Genomic DNA, 22,273 nt, shown 5'->3' on the forward strand with positions numbered 1-22,273 from the left:
TTGACCAGAGCTCAGTACAGGCTTATGTACTGGATCTGGGTGACTGCAGTGACCTCTGACTTGGATACAGACTGGATCTGGTGGCTACGGTGACCTCCAAATAAGAGAGAAACAGACTAATATTAGAATAGATGCCATTGTTCTAACGATGTAGCAAGTACATCGGGTGTTATGGGAACAGTTCCCGGTTCCGTTTTACCTAATTAATGCAGCCTAAAAATCCTTTAACATATTTGAATATTAGAAGCATATTAGTGTGTTATGTGTAAGCCAGGTTAAAGAGATGGGTCTTTAATCTAGATTTAAACTGCAAGAGTGTGTCTGCCTCCCGAACAATGTTAGGTAGGTTATTCCAGAGTTTAGGTGCTAAATAGGAGAAGGATCTGCCGCCCGCAGTTGACTTTGATATTCTAGGTATTATCAAATTCGCAGAGTTTTGAGAACGGAGCGGACGTGGAGGACTATAATGTAACAAGAGCTCGTTCAAATACTGAGGTGCTAAGCCATTCAGGGCTTTATAAGTAATAAGCAAGATTTTAAAATATATACGATATTTAATAGGGAGCCGGTGCAGTGTTGACAGAGCCGGGCTAATATGATCATACTTCCTGGTTCTAGTAAGAACTCTAGCTGCTGCATTTTGGACTAACTGGAGTTTGTTTACTAAGCGTGCAGAACAACCACCCAATAAGGCATTACAATAATCTAATCTTGAGGTCATGACCACATGGATTAACATTTCTGCATTTGACATTGAGAGCATAGGCTGTAATTAAGATCTATTTTTGAGATGGAAAAATGCAGTTTTACAAATGCTAGAAACGTGGCTTTCTAAGGAAAGGAATAGCACACCTAGGTTCCGAACTGATGTTGAAGAATTGACAGAGCAGCCATCAAGTCTTAGACAGCGTTCTAGGTTATTACATGCAGAGCTTTTAGGTCCTATAATTGACACCTCTGTTTTTTTTTCAGAATTTAGCAGTAAGAAATTACTCGTCATCCAGTTTTTTATATCGACTATGCATTCCATTAGTTTTTCAAATTGGTATGTTTCACCGGGCCGCGAAGAAATATAGAGCTGAGTATCATCAGCATAACAGTGAAAGCTAACACCGTGTTTCCTGATGATATTTCCCAAGGGTAACATGTAAAGCGTGAAGAGTAACGGCCCTAGTACTGAGCCTTGAGGTACTCCATACTGCAATTGTGATCGATATGATACCTCTTCATTCACTGCTACGAATTGATGGCGGTCATATAAGTACGATTTAAACCATGCTAATGCACTGCCATTAATGCCAACAAAGTGTTCTAGTCTATGCAGAAGAATGGTGTGGTCAATAGTGTTGAATGCAGCACTAAGATCTAATAGCACTAATAGAGAGATACAACCACGATCAGATGATAAGAGCAGGTCATTTGTAACACTAAGGAGAGCAGTCTCAGTATTATGATACAGTCTAAATCCTGACTGGAAATAATTGTGAGGATACTACCTTTTCTAGTATCTTGGACAGAAAAGGGAGATTCGAGATCAGTCTAGAATTAATTAGTTCTTTGGGGTCAAGTTGTGTTTTTTTGATGAGAGGCTTAATAACAGCCAGTTTGAAGGTTTTGGGGACATATCCTAATGACAATAATGAATTAATAATAGTCAGAAGAGGATCTATGACTTCTGGAAGCACCTCTTTTAGGAGCTTAGATGGAGTAGGGTCTAACATACATGTTGTTGGTTTAGATGATTTAACAAGTTTATACAATTCTTCCTCACCTATAGTAAAAAATGAGTGGAACTGTTCCTCAGGGGATCTATAGTGCACTGTCTGATGCGATACTGTAGCTGACGGCTGCATAGTTACAATTTTATCTCTAATAGTATCGATTTTAGAAGTAAAGTAGTTCATAAAGTCATTACTGCTGTGATGTTGGGAAATGTCAACACTTGTTGATGCTTTATTTTTCATTAATTTAGCCACTACATTAAATAAATACCTGGGGTTATGTTTGTTTTCTTCTAAAAGAGACGAAAAGTAATCAGATCTAGCAGTTTTTAATGCTTTTCTGTAGGATAGGTTACTTTCCCTCCAAGCAATACGAAATACCTCTAGTTTTGTTTTCCTCCAGCTGCGCTCCATTTTCCGGGCTGCTCTCTTTAGGGTGCAAGTGTCAGACTGTTTTCCTTAACCTTCCTTAAGCGTAAAGGAGCAACTGTATTTAAAATGCTAGAAAAGAGAGAGTCCATAGTTTCTGTTACATCATCAAGTTGTTCTCTATTTTCTTTTCATTTATTATACAATTATAAAAAAAAAGACCTCGAACACTAGCTTGCTCTATTCTATTTCTATTCTATCTGTTTTCTTTTTATTTATTATATTATTTAAAAGCCCTTGCTACGTATACTGCGTTTAGGCTAACTGAGACTTGTTATAGCACTTATATATCATTGCTCTTTTGTTGTTTTTGATTGCTTCCATTGTCCTCATTTGTAAGTCGCTTTGGAAAAAAGCGTCTGCTAAATGACTAAATGTAATGTAATATAAATAATGTTATATGAAGCATCAATACTTCAAATGAGTTATACTTGAAGCCTGCCCTCTGAGAAATCCTCAAAACATTGTTATATATTGAAGCAACACCTCCCCCTTTACCTTTTGGATGCGGCTCATGTTTATAACAGTAATTTTGGGGTGTAGACTCATTTAAAATAATGTAATCATCAGGTTTTAGCCAGGTTTCGGTCAAACAGAATGCATCTAGATTATGATCAGTGATCATATTATTTACAAAAAGTGCTTTCGTGGAAAGGGACCTGATATTCAATAAGCCAAGCTTTATCATTTGTTTATCCGTATTGCATCTGTTTTTTTATTTGTTGAACCTCAATTAAATTGTTGCTCTTAAAATGGTTTGGACATTTTTTGTATTTTCTAGCCCGGGGAACAGACACCAGTCTCTATAGTGTGATATCTAGGTGAAAGAGTCTCTATGTGCTGAGAATTAACTGACTTCTGTGACTGGAGGCGGCTAGCAGGCGGTCGGTTTAGCCAGTCTGTCTGCTTCCTGACCTGGGCCCCAGTTAGTCAAGGACAAACTCTAAGACTATGTGCCATATTTCTAGAGAGAATAGCGGCACCACCCCAGGAGGGATGAAGACCATCTCTTTTCAACAAGTCAGGTCTGCCCCAAAAGCTCGTCCAATTGTCTATGAAACCTATGTTATTCTGCCGGCACCAGTGATGCGCGGGTCAATGTATAAACAACCCGCACCCGACCGGCATTTTCAACTAACCCGCCCACAACTCGGACCACAGAAAAAGAAAATATTGTACCCGACCCGCTTCCTGACCCCATTTTTTAAAAGTAGTAAATGCTCATCGTAGCGCAGGGGCGCAGAATTAGGGGGGGATGCCAGGGACGTGTCCCTACCAATGTCCGGCGACTGCCAAACTGTCCCTAGCGATAATTTTGAAAAAACAATTAAATATATGTATATGTTTTGTAATTTCGCATCTGATGATGCATCTGAAACATCATACCATTGATATTATTATCTAAGAACTTAAAGTAAATAGGCTACGTTAGAAAATGGCACGCTTTCAAGGACGCGCATTTATTATTTTTAATAGATGGAATGTAGTCACTCACCGGACAAGAAGCGCAACAGCTGATGATACTGAACTGCAGCGTGCCGGTTAGAGCGGTTCTCGTTCTCGAGTCAAGAACCGGTTCCATCGGTTTTCGGATCAGCAGTAGACTGAACCGAGAACCGTTTCTGTCGGACGCGTCTGATTTGAGAACCGAAGAGCTGATGATACTGCGCATGCGTGATTCAGCGTGAAGCTCACTGACACACAGCGCGTCTGAACCAAACTGGTTCTTTTGGTGATTGATTCTGAACTGATTCTGTGCTAATGTTATTAGCGCGGGTAAACCGAAGACTTGAATGAAGGGCAATCTGGCGAAACGTAAGTTTATTTAATAACAAATAAATCGCAATGGATTATGTATAGTAAGTGGATCATGGTTTCTGCGCTGATGACACCTAATCTTCAAGACTTAAATCCTCGTATGCACATTATTGCTGTTACTGTATTTGGGTGCGTTGTTGCAAAACTTAATTGTAAACTTTTCATGATTATGAGGTTTTTAACTGACTAAAGTTATGATTACTGACTTTATATATTTGAATGTTTGATAGACTTGATGCCATTACGTCATCGCCAATGGCGTCATTACGTCGAGCGTAAAAGAACGGGTGAACCGTTTTTTTCAACCGGTTTATTGATTCAAACTGTCCGAAAGAACCGATTCGCGGAAAAGAACCGAACTTCCCATCACTAGACTGAGCTCATGCGTCATCTTCGTGCCAGTTATTCAGCCAATAAAGTGTAGGCCTATGTATTTCAAAATTGTGTCTAGTACTATATAAATTACAAAGGTTTAATTGGCATCTTTATTTTCAAACGACCCGACCGACCTCAACCGGAATATCATTAAAAATATTTTTGGATGACTCATAACCGCGGGTGACCGCAGGCACCCGCTCATTTTGGCTCATCCAGCCATTGAGTGATGACAACAGTACACAATCATTATGTAAACAAAAACTTTTATTTTGTATGTGATTAATCGCGTTTAGAATGTAATCTTGTTGTTTTTACAAGAAACGTTTTGTGTCATTGAGTGACAAATGTTCTAAAAGTAGTTATTTTTTTTAAAAGTAACGTTTTTTTAATTCCTGAGTGAAATTTTTTACCCATTCAAAAAGATGCAATTTTTATTAAACATGTTTTTTACTCTCCTACTAATACTGTTGATTTATTTTATTTTATGGTTTTAAGGTTTTGTTAAGCATCAAGAAAAAAACAATCAGCAATTTAAAAAAGAAAAAAAAATACATATACATACATAAAATACAAACACCTGAACTGCCTCAGTTGATCATGGATGTGTATAATGTGACAGTAACAGTCACACCATTTGTTCTGAGAAATATATACAACAAACACTGCAGTAAAAATTTAGTTTTTACATTAATAGTTTGATATAGCCTAGTTAAGCAACATGAGACTACCAGTAGTGTTGTTTCTTGAATATCAGCACAATTGCAGACTTGACATTGATTTTATTTATTTAATGAACAAATAGTTGCAATAAGTGACTTACACTTTTAAATACATTAAATTAGTTAAAACGAAAAGATCTCAGCAGACTATGCAACATCCAGCTTTACAATAAATATTTACAACTGTTGCATCAACTAAAACTACAATGAGGCACAACTATGCCTGGCGTAGACCACGCTGACACATTCTTCCGCAGTGATAGTTGAGACGACATTCACACTGCAATGGTTACAACTACTAATATAAAACTGAACTGCTCAAGACATCATAACAAGTGAAGCCACCCCACGCCATGATTTCATTGAGTAAACATTTCCTAACAAGTCTGCATTCCGCATGTCTCCTTGCTCATTCCCATGATCGATTTCTTCAAACAAACATTAAAAATGAAGCTTTATGTGACACTGTGTTTTACTGATGTCTTTCTGTGGCTGAAAAAAAAAAAAACTTTTTACATTTTGAATGAACGGCTAGGAAAAGTTTTTTCCCTCAGACAATCCATCTTATGAACACTTGACAATAATTGTGGAACACACAACACTATTGATACACGTATTTATCTAACACGCATAGTTTACATTTCAAACTTACACATAATAACATGTACATACAAAATTGTCAATTTGTATATTATTCCCTATTGTTCTAATTTTATTTTTCACTTTATTATGTGTTTTTGTCCTGTCACTGTCATTCTGTTGCACCGTGGAAACTTCTGTCACAAAAACACATCCCACCTATGTGTAAACATACCTGGCAATAAATCTGATTCTGATACATTTGTTGGAGGTAATTTTCAGTACACTATTACAAAACACCATGTATTTCAATATGTATTACACTAAGAATAAAATTCTTTGACGAGTTTTATTATTCGTATGTGTTTTCATTATAACAAAACATTAATATCCATGCACTATTTTTGGATCGTAGACACAGCAGCGTGTGAACAGGACTTTTATTTTGATCTGGTGGCATGACGTCATAGAGCCGCGCCGCGCTCATGTGTTTCAGCTGAAGAAAGGTTTGTGGTTTTAATCATTTAACGTGTTTAAATAGATACAACGCGGTCAGTGTAATTTATGATTTCACAAGCTTTGTGAAGTTAATTGACTGTTTTAGAAAATAACATCGTAATAGTTTTTCTGACAATATTGAGTGGTGTTGTGTTAAGCACACCTGCACGAGTGAAAGAAAAGGCGCGTCTCATTTCGCTCCCTATTTAGTGAAACAGATTATCGTAAATACGGATTCATTCAGTGATGAAAAAGCGGATCTTTTTAAGTAAACTGAATCAATTGCTTCGCAGATTATTTTGAATCACGCTCCCAGCTAACACAGTTACGTCGTGACGACGTAACTGGACCAGACCATATTCGTCGCAGCGACGTACCAAATAACGTTCCAGCGACGTAACTTTGTGATTCCCATATCCGTCGTGGCGACGTTATTTGGTACGTCGCTGGAACGTGATGAGAACGTCCTAACGACCAAACTGGCACGTTGTGAGAACGTGGCTATAAAGGACCATATTGGTCGCAGCGACGTACCAAATAACGTTCCAGCGACGTAACTTTGTGATTCCCATATTCGTCGTAGCGACGTTATAGTCGAACGTCGATGGAACGTGATGAGTACGTCCCAACGACCAAACTGGCACGTTGTGAGGACGTGACAGTACCGGATCATATTGGTCGCAGCAACATACCAAGTTTGTCCTAACGAGCAAAATACCACCTTTATTTTTAATATTTACACCTCACCTTTAGTCCGGGTCCTGATGTGCTCCTACCATTACCTTGAAATACATAGAACTAATAAACTCAAACCTCTGGTGCAAAAAAAAACCTTATACAATCTAATAGTAATCTAATTATAGAGATTTATAGTAAATACATTCATTACATACATACATGCAATGCAAACTAATACAAAAACATTAAATTGTAATAGAAAATAGACAAAAACACAATGCATTCATTCATGAATCAACATTTATTCAGTGCTATTTTCTACAAATACTAAGCCAAAACATTTTGAACATTAAACCCATTCTTTAACCATGCAAAGTGTTACCAAGTCATGAGCGCAGAAAACTGAACACATCAATTCATAGATTACGCAATATAATCAATTGAAAAAGTTTGTCTTAAGGATGGACATAGTTAATTATGTTATCAGTGAAAATTATTAATAACTACGAGTAGTCTCATTAATACAACTCTCCATAATTTGGTGCAAAAAAAATAAAGACATGATAAAAAGATATGAAACAATTCAGTAGATACTTCATTACTTTTTTGCAGAAGAAAAGTTCAATTGTTTCCCGAGCGTCCTATATGAGGCACCTGCTACAAATGTCTGGTGATGTGCTTTAATACTGCTTTACTATCAGAAGATAAACCTAAACAATATTACAATTACCAAAGAACCATAGTTCTTGAGCTTCTCAGAAGATAAAAGACATTCATTCATAAAGAGTTAAGATATGTAAAATGAACAATATGGAGATTTCTAGCATCTCTCCTGTATTATTTGGCCCACTTCAAAACACAAACAGTTTTTAGAAAATGAGTGTGTTGAGTTTCTCAGGAGAATGTGTGATCTCTGATAACTGACTGTGGAGAAGACTCTTTCAGACAGTGCTGAGGAGGCAGAGTAAGGTGCTGGACAGCCGATAGAGAAGAGGAAGAGTGTCTTTCTTACCCCAGCAGCAGAAGACAGGCTCTTCTGAGGGAAGGACAGGAGGCTTGATGCAGTGTTTTGCTGTAGAACAAGGCTCCTTCTCAGCACCTGATCTTCTTCAGGAAAGAGTTCCTCTAGTGTAGAGTCAGAGACTCCAGATTTCTTGCAAACTGGAATCTTTTAAAAACATTTAGCATATTATTGTAGTCAGGTTTATTGTTTTTATTTTAACACATGGCAAAGGTATGAGAAAATTGTTAAACGTGTTCTTCCCCCTCTTCTTCATCCTGAGCCTGCACCGTCAATATCCTTCTCTGAGCTGAAAAGGAGGATCATCTTGTTAATGTTGCTAATGTATGTACACAACCATTCAAACATTTTTTTTTTATGTTTTTCGAGAGAAGTCTCTTCTGCTCACCAAGGCTATATTTATTTGATCACAATCACAGTACAAAACAGTAATATTGTAAAATATTTGTAAAATTTAAAACAACAGTTTTCATACTCTTTTTTTGAATATACTTTAAAATGTATTTCATTCCTGCAAGGCAAAGCTGAATTTTTCAGGAGCCTTTACTCCAGTCTTCAGTGTCACATGATCTTATGTCATATACTGATTTGCTGCTCGAGAAACATTGCTGATTATTATCAATCAGTGCATTTACATGCACCTAATCACATTATTGCCGCTCTGACCAAAGCGTGCATGAGCTCATGACGTACATGAATGACATCAGGTAAGTCCTTACTCTTATTTTAAAAAATAACAACATTATTCCTCATCAAAAAAACAGTTCTACTAAATAATACTTCTTAAAAAATCAATAATTCCTCCATCATTATTATAATAATAAAAAAAACAAAACATAAAAAAAAAAAAAAACTTTTGTACAATTATAATTAAAAATTAAGTCTTTTCTACCACTTAAATGTCTTCCCAAAGAAAAAAAAAAATCACCTTTTGAACTGTAGTGTGGACAAAAATATTGTGCAGCACAACTGTTTTCAACATTGATAATAATCAGAAATATTTCTTGAGCAGCAAATCATCATATTAGAATGATTTCTGAAGATCATGTGACACTGAAGACTGGAGTAATGATGCTGAAAATACAGCTTTGAACGCAGAAATAAATTAAACTTAAAAATATATTTAAAACTTTTGACCAGCTGTGTACATTGCTACATTTAAATGAAAACCACTTGTGATAAACAATGCACACATTCTCAAAAAAAAAAAAAAAAAAAAAAAAAAAAAAAAAAAACCTACATTCTGATGATTACTTCCTTTCCTCACTGCTGTCTTCTTCAGTCGTTCCCAGACTTCCTTATTTTTCATCTTTCCCTTGAATTTACACAAACATAAACAAATAAAACTAATTAAACAAATAATTTTATAAACAATTTGGATAAGTCACCTGAGACTTTTTTTGATGGTGGCCACAAACTGTGAATCTTCCTTTTGAAATCTTAAGTGGTTCTCCAGCTTCTAAAGGAAAGGCAGATTCTGGGGCCATTTTCACAGAGAATTTTATCTTACTACTAGGTGTCCTAGCTAGAAGATTTAGCTTAAAACCTATTAACAAAACTCTCAAGGGTCTACAGTAACTAAAAAGAGGGTTGAGTCATTGCAATGAACTTTTTCTTTGTTAAATTTCCAAACGTGGAGCTCTTAATATTGAACTCTCAAAGTGCACCAGATAGACGAATTTAACTTTAAAATGTATGCAATTTCTTAGACACGAGACCATGCCCCCAGATCCCCCAAACAACACAAGCCTCCATAGTCTCAAACAAAAAAAATAATCCTGTGGGAAATACAGCAAAGTGATGTGGTTGTGTATGATTTAGGAATAGGGGAGATCCTTTACATTGGTCAAATTTAGGCCAACTCCAATATTTTTTAAACTTTTAAAAACGGGAGGTTCTCATAAAGGCAGTGGTTTACAATTGTGGTCCTGGGGACCCGCAGCACTGCACACTTTGTATGTCTCTCATTAAACACACTAGATTCAGATAATCAGCTCCTTAGGAAAGAGCTCCATGAACTAAACTTAACTTGTGTCAGTTTTTTTAGATAACTGGTATCAATCTCAGACAGGTTCGGTCAATAGTTTGCCAGGTCTTCTTAAGTAAAAGGAAACCCTATTTAAAGAGGTTGTTCCACATTATTAAGCAGGTCACAGTTCTCATGAAATATGGTGAGGAAGAAAGATCTTTCCGAAGATGAAAAGTATGAAACAATGCAATGTCTTGCAAAAGGCATCAAAACAAACAATATTTTGTGAAAAGCAAATAGAGATTATTGAACTGTCAAAAGATTTGTGAGTGACTTAGAGCACAGAAGATCTTGGTCAGATAAAGATTTATTAAGAAAGTTTCTGTCAAACAAATGAACTGTATTGTAATGGCAGCTGTAAAAAAGCCACTGCTGAGCAGCAGACAGATGTTTGAAGCTACTGGAGTCTCAAGATCCTCTCCATGTAGACTGACAGTTGTGTGTAAAGCTGTGCTTCAGTCAAACCTCACAAAGAGAAACCTGCACAGTGGCTGTAGAAACAGATTTTCAAACTGTTTAGCACAATGGTATTAATGCAGCATGGGATAGTGTGTTATCCTGCATGAAAATCCTTTTATTTCTGAGAGGACTATTCTTCATTTTATACCACAGCAGAAAATGGTAGTGCAGAAGTCATTTTGACACTTACATCTCACTTCCCAATATTCCAACCCAAATCATCACCCACCGCCTCCTTGCTGATGTTGCAGTCTCATTGGAATAGGATGGCCATTCATCAACTATCAGAAATCCATTTATATCTGGACCATCCATTGTACTGCAGCATTCGTAAGTGAATGAAAACTATTTAAAAACAAATTCTTCATGTGTTTCTACAGCCACTGTGCAGGTTTCTCTTTGTGAGGTTTGGTTTAGCAGTGACTGAAACGCAGCTTTACACACAACTGTCAGTCTACATGGAGAGGATCTTGAGACTCCAGTAGCTTCAAACATCTGTCTGCTGCTCAGCAGTGGCTTTTTTACAGCTGATATTACAATACAGTTGATTTGTTTGACAGAAACTTTGCTTAATAAATCTTTATCTGACCAAGATCTTCTGTGCTCTAAGTCACTCACAAATCTTTTGACAGTTCAATAATCTCTATTTGCTTTTCACAAAATATTGTTTGTTTTTCATACTTTTCATCTTCCTCACCATATTTCATGAGAATTGTGACTTGCTTATTAATTTGGAACAACCTCTTTAAATAGGGTTTCCATTTACCTAAGAAGGCCTGGCAAACTATTGACCAAACCTGTCTGAGATTTATACCAGTTATCTAAAAAGATGTGAAAAACCACAAAAACAAAAATCTGACTCTTTATTGTAACAAAACCCTATTGATATCACTTGCATAATAATTTGGAACTCAGTGTTATATATAAGTATCGTGATAGTATAGTGTATCGTCCCAGCTCTAGTTACTACAGTCAAAACAATAAAAACTCTTCAAGAGCCCACAATAACTGAGATTTAAATCTGTAAAAAGAAAAGTGCTCAAAATATTGCACAGATATAATTTTCACAAAACACATCAATATCTCTTCCCTTGGTGTTTTGAACATTTCTATGTGTAGTGCTGAACGCTGTGACTCTATGTGGCTTCAAGCACGTCATTCTGTGCACTGGTTGCGCATAAGCACTATGCGCTGTATAGGAGCCATACCCTTTCATATTATAATACTTCAGCGCAATTAAAGATTATTAGTCTTTTGGCTTGTTCTGTCCTGTCTATCACATGTTGCTGCCTTCATTACTGTGCTATATAAACCTAGTTAAAAAGAAATGTCCTTTAATTTTATAGTATATAATTTATATTTTATCAATATATTTATGCTACTTGTTTTTCATAAATTTATTTTACAACAATATAAAGAACAATGTGTAACATTTTACCAGATTTAGTCCTACACTTATTAACTTTATTTGTTGCCCACTAAATAATGTTGTTTCACTAAATGTTTAGATTTTATAAAATTTTTGTGCACCCATGATTTTTGTAGAGTATCTTTTGCTGCTGAATTATCCAATAACCTAGTTTATAATAGCATTTTTGTTATGGATTATGATTATATATCATTTTTTCGTTCATAATATACAAAACAAATTGTAAATTTCTACCCACAAAAAATTTATCAAAACACAAAAAATTCTCCTAAAAAGTACCAAAATTCACAAAACAATATATCTTAACACTAAGAGTTCTCCTAAAAAGCAGTAAAAGTTCTTAGCTAAGAGTTTTCTCTTAAAACCCTATTGACAAAGCTGCTGAGACAAACTTTTAGTAAGGAATAGACAGAAGTCTTAAGCTAAGAGTTAGGGGATGGGGTTGACCTCATTGATATGGATGATGTCAGCATGCTTACTAACTATGCACACAGTGATTGGCTTATAGTCTCTGTCAGAGATTTATATATAGTAATACTGGAGAGCGCAATATTATGTTGCCATATTCAAATAAAGGTTTAAAAATAAGTGTTAATTGCCACATTCAAATAAAGATTTTAAAATGCAGGCTAAGTGTCACTAAATAAACAAGTAGCCTGTATGTTCAGCTAATTGTCAGCCTCTTTCATGTGTGCTTCTCGTAAACAGTTAGTGGATATGCATATAAACAGCCTTTTAATTAACAGAGTAGAATAATCCTGGCTGATAGTAAGACATGCAAACATAAAAGAAAACAAAACTGCACGCAAAACAGGTTGCCTGCAACAGCCATTTTAGGATAGTTTGCAGCTTGGTCTTAGTGGCTTAAGAGTCCTCTTTACTGCTCCTAACGTTTCACAGATTTAGGAGCTAGTTTTAGCACTAAAACACTTTGTGAAATACTCTTAGAGCAAAGATTTAGGAGTCCTAAATTTAGGACTGACACACCCATTATTTTTAAGATTTTCTCCTAAATCAACAAGTTATGATCTACTTTTATCCTTAAGATGTTTTGTGAATACGGGCCCAGGTCAACACACAGAAATATAGAAATTCTACACCGATTTAAAAAAAAACTGCACTGGTATCAGATCAGATCGGAATTGTCAGACATTACCTGTCTCTCCTCCGGAGCCTTTAGTCGTGTGGGTCCAGGAAGGCTGTTTGTATATCTGGATACTGCTGCACAAATCTTTCAACCATGAGAAATGCAGTTCCAGCATGTCCTCACGTCCAGGACAGCAGAATGGTCAGGATGACCTGAAACATATAACAAACTGAAATCAATTTAAATGTATTTTAGTCTTGCCTGAGTGATGCTGAAACAACCAGGTTTAGTTTTTCACCCAGGATTCACTGCTTCCTATGGAACAGTCTTCATGAAGAATGATCTCTTGATCCTGGATCCTTGCTGCCATCCACTTGGAGATGATTTAGATGATATGTGGTTGTGTCTAAAGGGTAATGAACCAACATTACAAAAATACTGATGGCAGCACTATTGATCATGTAGCTTATATCATTCTTTTCAGTACTGAACAAGTCAGGAACCAAATTAGTACCAGTTTTTGAAACCCGTCTCTATTTGTAACAGTTGTCTTGTTGCTGCTGCCCAGACTGTCTCTCCACCTGATGATTAAAAAAAAAAGTATGTTAGTTTTACAGCAATGAATAAAACATTTAAACTGCTAGGTGGCAACAAATGAATATCTTTTCTTATAAGCAACTCACTGAATCATTGACTCAACTGGTGGCAGTCAGGACCTAAAAAAAGTGAACCATTTGTTTATTAAATATTTGTTGAAACTAAAGTATCAGATCTATTTGAGAATGAAACTAGCATAAAAAGCATGCATGTGAAAAACACCATTAACACCAATAATGAGCAGATGACAGGATTTACAGGCCTGTCACTTGAGGGAGAAAGGTGAAATTATTAATCCCACATACACTGAACATGATTTCGGCAGCCTCGGTCTAATTAACGTTAAACTTTACACAGCGGTTTATATCAAGTTCACAATATGGCTAGCATGAGCCTCATCAAGAGCGAGCAGCAGACATTCAAACAAACTAATTAACGTTACTACGGTTAAAATTTAAAGAATTAGAAAGTGAATATTGTATAGTTTATCGTGTTAAATGTAAAATAATTTAAAAAAGGTATAAAATTGTATCTCAAGATTTTAATAGTTAACGTTATCTTAGACCGCCTCTGAGACTGCTCTTGAGCTAACTAACCAAACAGAGCGTTTATTTATTAAACTGAATAAGAAAACCTACAAAAATACAAAACACTACTCCTCTTTGGTGACATCTAACTTTATATCAGTTAAAATCTATGAATAAAAGTAATAAAAAGCGCTTACCTTCTCCTCCGTGTCCGTCCGCTGGAAGTTGACCGTTAATGACGGGCACGCGCACTTAACGTTACAGTACTCAGAAAGTGACGCGCGCTGCTAGTTTAAATGTTAATTTGTCCCGTGCCCTCTTTCAATAAATCTCTGTCATTAACAAACATTATCACCATTTGCTAAGCAAACTATTTGTTATTTGTTTTGGTCGTTAATTTGATAAATGTTTTTATATATCTAAAAATATAATAATAATTCATGCCATCTTTTAAAATGCTTGATGAATTTAGTATATTTCTCAAATAATAGGCTATTCAAATGGTATCTTAATAATAATACATGTAGTGGAATAATATGAAAAGTTATCTGGAGACCAGCTGACCACGTCGCTACAACGTCCCCAATGGGACTAACTAGCGACGTCTTTTGAGGACGTGCCCACGACGTTTCTGGGACGTTAGCCGAGATTCTAAAAAATGGAACTTTACCTCGACGTCCTCACAACGTTGCCATAAAGTAATGTCGCGCTGACCAAATGACGACGAACTGGCGACGTCCTCACAACTATCTGTGTTTGCTGGGCTGTTCCTTAAAACAAGAACAACACACAAACTTGTAATGAACTTTTCCAAACAATATTAATTTTCTATTTCTAAGTGTAATCTATTAAACTCAATTATTACATGTAATATTAATTGAAACAAAGTGGTAATTGTCTGTAATTACTTAATTTATTTCCTTGTTTAGCTACTGTTATTTATTGTTAAAAAAAAATTATTTTTTTTTCCCCTCACCAACTCCCTCACCACTAAACTAACTAACTAATAAATATGCAGCTCACAGAGATTCACTCATATATTCATTTAATTTCTCTGATCATAATCATAAAGTGTATAAACACACAGAAAAACTCCTCCTGAAGCAACTGAGATAAAGATGGAGTTTATTAAAGAGGAGAGTGAAGACATGAAGATTGAAGAAACATTCAGAGTCAAACATGAAGATACTGAGGAACAAACAAAGATGGAGTTTATTAAAGAGGAGAGTGAAGACATGAAGATTGAAGAAACATTCAGAGTCAAACATGAAGATACTGAGGAACAAACAAAGATGGAGTTTATTAAAGAGGACAGTGAAGACATGAAGATTGAAGAAACATTCAGAGACAAACATGAAGATACTGAGAAACAAACAAAAATGGAGTTTATTAAAGAGGAAAGTGAAGACATGAAGATTGAAGAAACATTCAAACAAGAAGATACTGAGGAACAAACAAAGATGGAGTTTATTAAAGAAGAGAGTGAAGACATGAAGATTGAAGAAACATTCAGAGTCAAACATGAAGATACTGAGAAACAAACAGGTTGGTTTTCATTCTCAAAGCTGAACTATTTTGTTCTGTTTTTGTACACTTTCTGCCCTCCTGCAGCTTTCTCTCCTTTCATGTTCAAAGGATTTCAACTGAAAAATAAATGAAGCAACAACAACAACAGAAGAACAAATATAAGAATGCATATGCACACACAAGAAAAAAAAACATTTTGTAAGGGAAATGGGTCATTTTAGCACACAAAACAAAAAAAAAAACTTAAAGTGCCAAAGTCAGACAGTCTGTTCCTACATTTTGTTTGACAAATCATGATTTCTTTGTGAAAATGTTTGTAGCACTGATTTCACGTTTGCATGTACTTTTGCTTATCAAATGAGACCCACTGTCTATCAAAAGAAACATATACAAGCATAAAATGCAGAGGACCTAATACTGAGCCCTGTGCCACTCCATACTTGTGTTTGATGGGATCTCTTTATTTACACAAGCAAAGTGGTAGCAGTCAGATATGAGACCTAAACCATGCTGCTACTTGTTCACAAATGCCAACATCATTTTAAAGCTATCCAAGAGAACGTCATGTTCTACATTCTTATAGCACATAGAGGAATGTATGTAGCCATGATTGCATGCCAAAAATTGTTCATTTGTAGTTTAATTGTTCATCTTTGTTAAGCTTTTTCATAAGGGGTTTGATAACTGCCAGCTTATTTGGGACATTTCCTAAAGAATGCAAAGAGTTAACACTATTGAGAACAGGATTACAGGCGACACCTCTTTCAGTAGCTTAGTAAATAGTATTTATTATAAATGGTTGGTTTTGAAGCTATACATATCTAAATATCTAGATGTCTGTTGCTTTGTGGAGTTAACTTGTGTTGGTCTCTTTTTGCTTTAGGCTTGATGGCACAGAAAGAGGAGAACCAAGAACTAAATGGAATGGAAAACAAAGTTCAGCATGAGAATCATCATGATTTCATAGCTGGAGAAAAGCCTTACACGTGCCCTCAGTGTGGGGAGAGTTTCACGAATAAAACAGGCCTTAAAACGCACATTAGAAGTCACACTGGAGAGAAACCTTTCACCTGCGAACTGTGTGGAAAGAGTTTCGGTACAAAAGGACACCTTAATCAGCACATTAGGACCCACTCTGGAGAAAAGCCTTACACCTGCCAACAGTGTGGAAAGTGTTTTACTTCAAAAGGAAATCTTGAAAAACATCTGACAATTCACACTGGAGAAAAGCCTTACACCTGCGAACTGTGTGGAAAATGTTTCAATAATAAATCCAACCTTAAAAAGCACACTAATAGTCACACTAGAGAAAAACCTTTCACCTGCGAACTCTGTGGAAATAGTTTCACTGAAAAAGGAAGTCTTAAGAAGCACATGATGAGAATCCACACTGTAAAGCAGTCTTTCACGTGCCCTCAGTGTGGAACTGGTTTCAAAAGTAAAGTATCTTTTAATAACCACATGAAGACTCACTCCAGATCACAGTTTTATATGTCACTAGCGTGGAAGGAGTTTCTCGGACAGGAAAAAACATGAGAATCATGTAATAACTCGCATCAAAGGAAGCTTCTTTTTTTGTCATTAGTTGTCACACTGAAGAGGAGACATTCACTTGTCTTAAAGCAATAGTTAACCCAAAAATGAAAACTGTCATCATTTACTTACCCTCAAGTTGTTCCAAACTTGTGTCTTTTTTTGATTTATGACCCTCTAATTGGACGTACACAGGGGTTGATTTGGTGTAGTTGAGAGAGTGAATCTGTGTGTAGTAGAAAAAGTTAGCAAGTTATACTCTGGAGTAATTTTAATTATTTTCTCTTTAGTTCTTGTATGTTCTCTCTTAAAAGAGACTGTTTATGATGAGTCATATTAACAAAAACAATGCATCACATCTTTATGAACTTTTATTTCAAAAAAAAACACAAAGTACAAAAAAACTTCAACTAGCAATCAAAACCTTCAAGTACCAAAACCCTGAACTTGCACATGAATATTATAGTCAAATGTTCAACAAAATTAGTAGGAAAAATACTTTCTGAAATAAAGTGCTATGTTACTTTGCATCAGTGGTGTATAAAGCACCTAAAAGCCATACAGTACTTAAGTAAAAGTACAGATATCTTACCAGAAATAGACTTTGATCAAAGTTGAAGTCACTGTTTAGAATATTACTTGAGTAAGTCTTAAACATTTTAAACATTATTCATACTTAAATATTAAAATTAAAAGTAAAATGAGCATATACAGTGGGTACGTAAAGTACTCAGACCCCCTTAAATTTTTTCACTCTTTGTTATATTGCAGCGCATTTGCTAAAATCATTTAAGTTAATTTTTTTTCCTCATTAATATACACACAGCACCCCATACTGACAGAAAAACACAGAATTGTTGACATTTTTGCAGATTTATTAAAAAAGAAAAACTGAAATATCACATGGTCGTAAGTATTCAGACCCTTTGCTCAGTATTTAGCAGAAGCACCCTTTTGATCTAATACAGCCATGAGTCTTTTTGGGAAAGATGCAACAAGTTTTCAACACCTGGATTTGGGGATCCTCTGCCATTCCTCCTTGCAGATCCTCTCCAGTTCTGTCAGGTTGGATGGTAAACATTGGTGGACAGCCATTTTCAGGTCTCTGTTGAACCCACAACATGAAAGGTTTCGCTGCCAGTGGTTTAGCAGAGTATGCCACTCAGTTGACATGTTAAACACATTCAACAGGCTGCAGAAGAGAAGTTTAGGTGTAAGAATGAGCTCAGAAAAGCATGACTTAGCATTTTAGACAGATTAGCATGCTAAGCTAACGTAATACTAATGTAGCTTACGGTTAACCTGATAGTTGAAGAGTCTCATTAGAATGAATGGAAACCGGTTAGAATGCTAACCAATAAGCATGTGAAGCTAACTAGCATAAATCAACAAGCACAGGCACGGTCAAGTTTGCATAAGTATTTCTCTGGAACGGTTGTGAATAACAAAAATCTGGTCAGTCATTTCTGTGCGGATTGGTTCGAAGATCATCTGATCTGTGTTTGGACAAAATTTAACAAGATTTGTAGGACTGTTTTATTTATTTGTACTTTATTACATTTACATCAATAGGGAAGACAGACACACTGATGGACAATGACAGATGAGACATCGTCAGAATTAGCATAAATTAGGGAACAAAAGGACAAAAAAAAAGTTTGGACAACATTTTCAGAAGTTAAGTGTTTTAGCATGAATTGTTATGTCTCTGGAACACTAGGTGGTGCTGTCTTCAAATTTCTGAGGTCCCTCCAGGACATGGTGTTGATGATCCCCACCGATTTTTGTGCAGATGTGTCAAATGATACTAACTCATAATAATCTGTCCAAGCATTGTCTTTTTTGAGGCTTTTGAGAATCATGTTTGTTTATGACAGAACTTTGGCTGAGTTATTGATTTGTATGTATTTTCTGGAAACAATTGTTTCAAGTACTTGGTTCATTGTATCATTCAATTGCAATTGGAAAATGCATGCTTTAAATGAAATGACAACCACATTTTAGAGTACACAAAGTGAGAAATCAGAATAACACTGTATGAATAGTGAAAAGGTGTGAGCCAGATACATTGTAGCAGTTTGAATTTCTTTTGTAGTAAAAAAAAAAAAAATTAGCTTCATTAAATGAACCATTTGCGTTAAACTGGTGTCTTCAGGAGGAATGGAATTGTAATGGAACAGAACTTAAGAGGTAAAGTAACAGCGACAAAGTACACATTTAATCAGGCAAGACATACAGTGTGAGATTTTACACTTTATTCACGTTTGATTTACAAGTGAATGTGCGTGTGCGCATTACATGTGCATGTATGCATAAAGTTAGTATGTGTGCATAGGCATGTATGAATTCATGCATGCAAGCATGCAAATGTATTTTTTGGATGAAGTACTTTTTTCTGTGGGGGATACAACTGCAGATGGTGTGGTTTTTGCAGGAGCTGGTATGAAAATGTTAATTTTGAGTATTTCTGAGATCAGGAGGTCTTTTTCTTTTCTGGAAATGTGTGGACTATAGGTGTAGTCAAGCTGACTTAAACAGGACATGGTTGACTTGTGGGTGTAGAAGATGTCGTGCTCCTTCAGTGAGACGTGACGGTTGTAGTCGGAACATCATGCAGGTGGACCGGACTTCTGTTTTAAGAAAAAAAAAAATTTTTTTTTTTAAGATAACAGATGCAAAGGGACACATATTGATCTTACCTATCATTGTTTATGGCTTCAAACAGAGCATGAAGTTCTGGTTTGAAGACTAAGTTTCTGAACTTTGCTGAATTTCTGCTTTGAAGTACGGACGTTTTGATCCTTGTTTCAGTTGAGTTACGTTGTGGATGTAGCCCACAACTGACTGGGACACTGTTTTTTGGCTTGCCTTCCATCTCTAAGAGGTTTAGAAGAGAAGTTTAGTCTAAAAGAGCATGAAATGTTAATAAAGCGTTTGGAGTATGTTAAATTAAAGTTTAAAATGAATAACCTTTACCTTCAGTGAACTGGAGTAAGTTTAGAATGTCAAGGAAGGCCTGCAGAGGACACAACTTTGAACACAAAGAGTGTGGGATTGCTGAGCCTAGCTGAACTGTGCAGAAGAGTCAAATTAAACAGTCTTTAGTGGATGTACTACCTGCTTTGTCTGAAGAGCCAAACAGGGGCTGCTTTGTCTGGATGAATTGCAGAAAAGATTAAAATCAGACAATGTAAAATAAATATAGCAAAGTTTAACAATTTGTGAACATTTTACCTGCTTTGCTTAGACAGCCAACCGGGGATACTTTGCCTGGATGAGTTGTGTAGAAGAGCAAAATTAGACCATGATAAACTGAGTAAATGCTAAAATTAAGTTATGACCATACTACCTTTTACACCGGGACACGTAACTGGGGCTGTTCAGTCTAGAAAATCAATGATCTGGTCTAACTGTACAGAAAGAGTAAATGCAGACATTGGAAGACATTTACAGTTGAAAATGTAGGTTTAGTAATTGCTAGAAGTTTTACCTGGTTAGTAAGGTAACTCTGTATTATCTTGTCACATGGGAATCCTTATCCTAACATTGAAAGGGATTAAACATTTTTATAATAAATAAGAGACACAAAGAGTAACTTCCTTAATATAACAAACAGGCTTTTTTAAGGAAAGCAGAAATTCATTTAGGTTATATTTATAAGCAATTGCATAGACTAAGATAAAGGAGTAACGTCATTGTGAAAAAAAATTGTACAACAGTTTCTTCAGAAAAGCTGTAATGGGTGATTAGATGTTTATGGCTTACATTTGAAGCTTCAGTTTATTTGATTCAGCTGATTCTCATTAGGTTCATTGGTTGCTGCGATAAGAAGGTAATTAGTTCTATTTTAGAAACATCAAAAATGTCGATACTTGGGGTGGTGGAGGGAGCATTTGTTGTTTTGAGCTATGTTGGCATTTAGAGTTAATTTAAAATTAAGTGTTTATTGTTTTAATTGCTCTCAAGCTTAATTTGATCATAGAGTTCATATAAATCCATACATCTGTGTTTAACTATATTTTGCCTCAGAGACATAGACCATCAATAACAATGGTTTACTTGTATTAATCTGGATTTATTTAGTCACAGAATAACCTATACTGTGACTCAGTGCGAGATGTAATTGGCATGTTTATGAATATGGTAAAGACCGATGCAAGAATAAGAATGAATAGTGCTACCTCGGAGTCAGTGGCATGAAAACTAATTAAATGAATTCTACTAATATATATGTTTTTTATGTTGTTGTATGTGTTATGACTTATAGATGAAGTAAGGCAACAAAAAATAGAAATTCAAATACCATATTAGCTTATTAATGAAAACATTGCAGATGGGAAGAATGAATGGAATTTTTCAATGCAAGGTGCACTAGATGAATATGCTGTTCAAAGTGTTAAAAATAAAATAGGCATGGAAAGGCACTGGTAACAATGCTATTGAAGAGTGCGTGTTTATCACAAGTATCAGAAGTCTTCAAAATACAATGTAGATATAAAAAATGTCTCAGGTTACGAATGTAACCATGGTTCCCTGAGTAGGGAATGAGACACTGCGTCCTCTAGGGGTCGCTATGGGAACGCCTCATCTTGACCCGTGTCTGAAGCATACATTGAAAAAACACCAACAAGTTGGCCGGCGACAGCCCCTGACGTCACTACCCGTGTGACTATAGATAAATAGGTGCCGGGAGAACACGTTATTCACTTCATCATCTGAAGCTTGCATCCGAAGCATGGCAGGAAGCTAGAGGATGCAGTGTCTCGTTCCCTACTCAGGGAACCATGATTACATTCGTAACCTGAGACATTCCCTTTCAAGGGAACTTCGAACTGCGTCCTCTAGGGGTTGCTATGGGGAACAGTATACCCATGCTGCCATGCTGAGGGGAGTGCAGACCAGAATCATGGCGAGCACTAAGTACCAACTCTACCATTCCCATGGGAGTTGCCCCTGGGACGTTAGAAAGCTGTCCGTGACACTATCCCTTATGGCCAAAGGCCTAGGCTACATACCCAACTTACCTGTTAGGGCCTCGGCCCGGGGTAGAGCTCAGGGCTTGGAATCAAGAAAGATTCCTTTAAAGGGATACGGCAAAGAGCCTAGCATTTTATACCAAGTCTTGCCTGTCATACAGGGGCTACCGCTTGCTCTTGCATAAGCTTGCTGAAGGAACTGTCTCAACAGATCCCTAGTAGCAACACCCTGTTTAGATAGGTATCTGAGGATACATAGGTGGAGCAG

General features: G+C 36.2%; 1 protein-coding gene and 2 long non-coding RNA genes across 3 annotated transcripts; 1 reads left to right on the forward strand and 2 right to left on the reverse strand.

Annotated features, from left to right (window-relative positions):
- Positions 1–6,957: 6,957 nt before the first annotated feature.
- On the reverse strand, positions 6,958–13,774 carry LOC122137201. The gene is made up of 6 exons (XR_006154684.1): positions 13,529–13,774; positions 13,360–13,426; positions 13,144–13,251; positions 12,915–13,057; positions 9,082–9,156; positions 6,958–8,130 (listed from the first exon to the last, which is right to left on the reverse strand). It is a non-coding gene; the product is annotated as an uncharacterized LOC122137201 (long non-coding RNA).
- A 1,685-nt stretch (positions 13,775–15,459) lies between these two features.
- On the forward strand, positions 15,460–17,406 carry LOC122137196 (gastrula zinc finger protein XlCGF49.1-like). Its single transcript, XM_042722967.1, has 2 exons — positions 15,460–15,514; positions 16,380–17,406. Exons 1-2 carry the CDS (start codon positions 15,460–15,462, stop codon positions 17,030–17,032), a joined length of 708 nt encoding a protein of 235 aa, XP_042578901.1. The 3' UTR covers positions 17,033–17,406.
- A 2,852-nt stretch (positions 17,407–20,258) lies between these two features.
- Positions 20,259–20,756, reverse strand: LOC122137220. The gene is made up of 3 exons (XR_006154706.1): positions 20,520–20,756; positions 20,379–20,439; positions 20,259–20,299 (listed from the first exon to the last, which is right to left on the reverse strand). It is a non-coding gene; the product is annotated as an uncharacterized LOC122137220 (long non-coding RNA).
- Positions 20,757–22,273: the final 1,517 nt, after the last annotated feature.

This window comes from Cyprinus carpio, chromosome B4 (assembly GCF_018340385.1).
Source record: "Cyprinus carpio isolate SPL01 chromosome B4, ASM1834038v1, whole genome shotgun sequence".
In the NCBI taxonomy this organism is placed as follows: domain Eukaryota; kingdom Metazoa; phylum Chordata; class Actinopteri; order Cypriniformes; family Cyprinidae; genus Cyprinus; species Cyprinus carpio.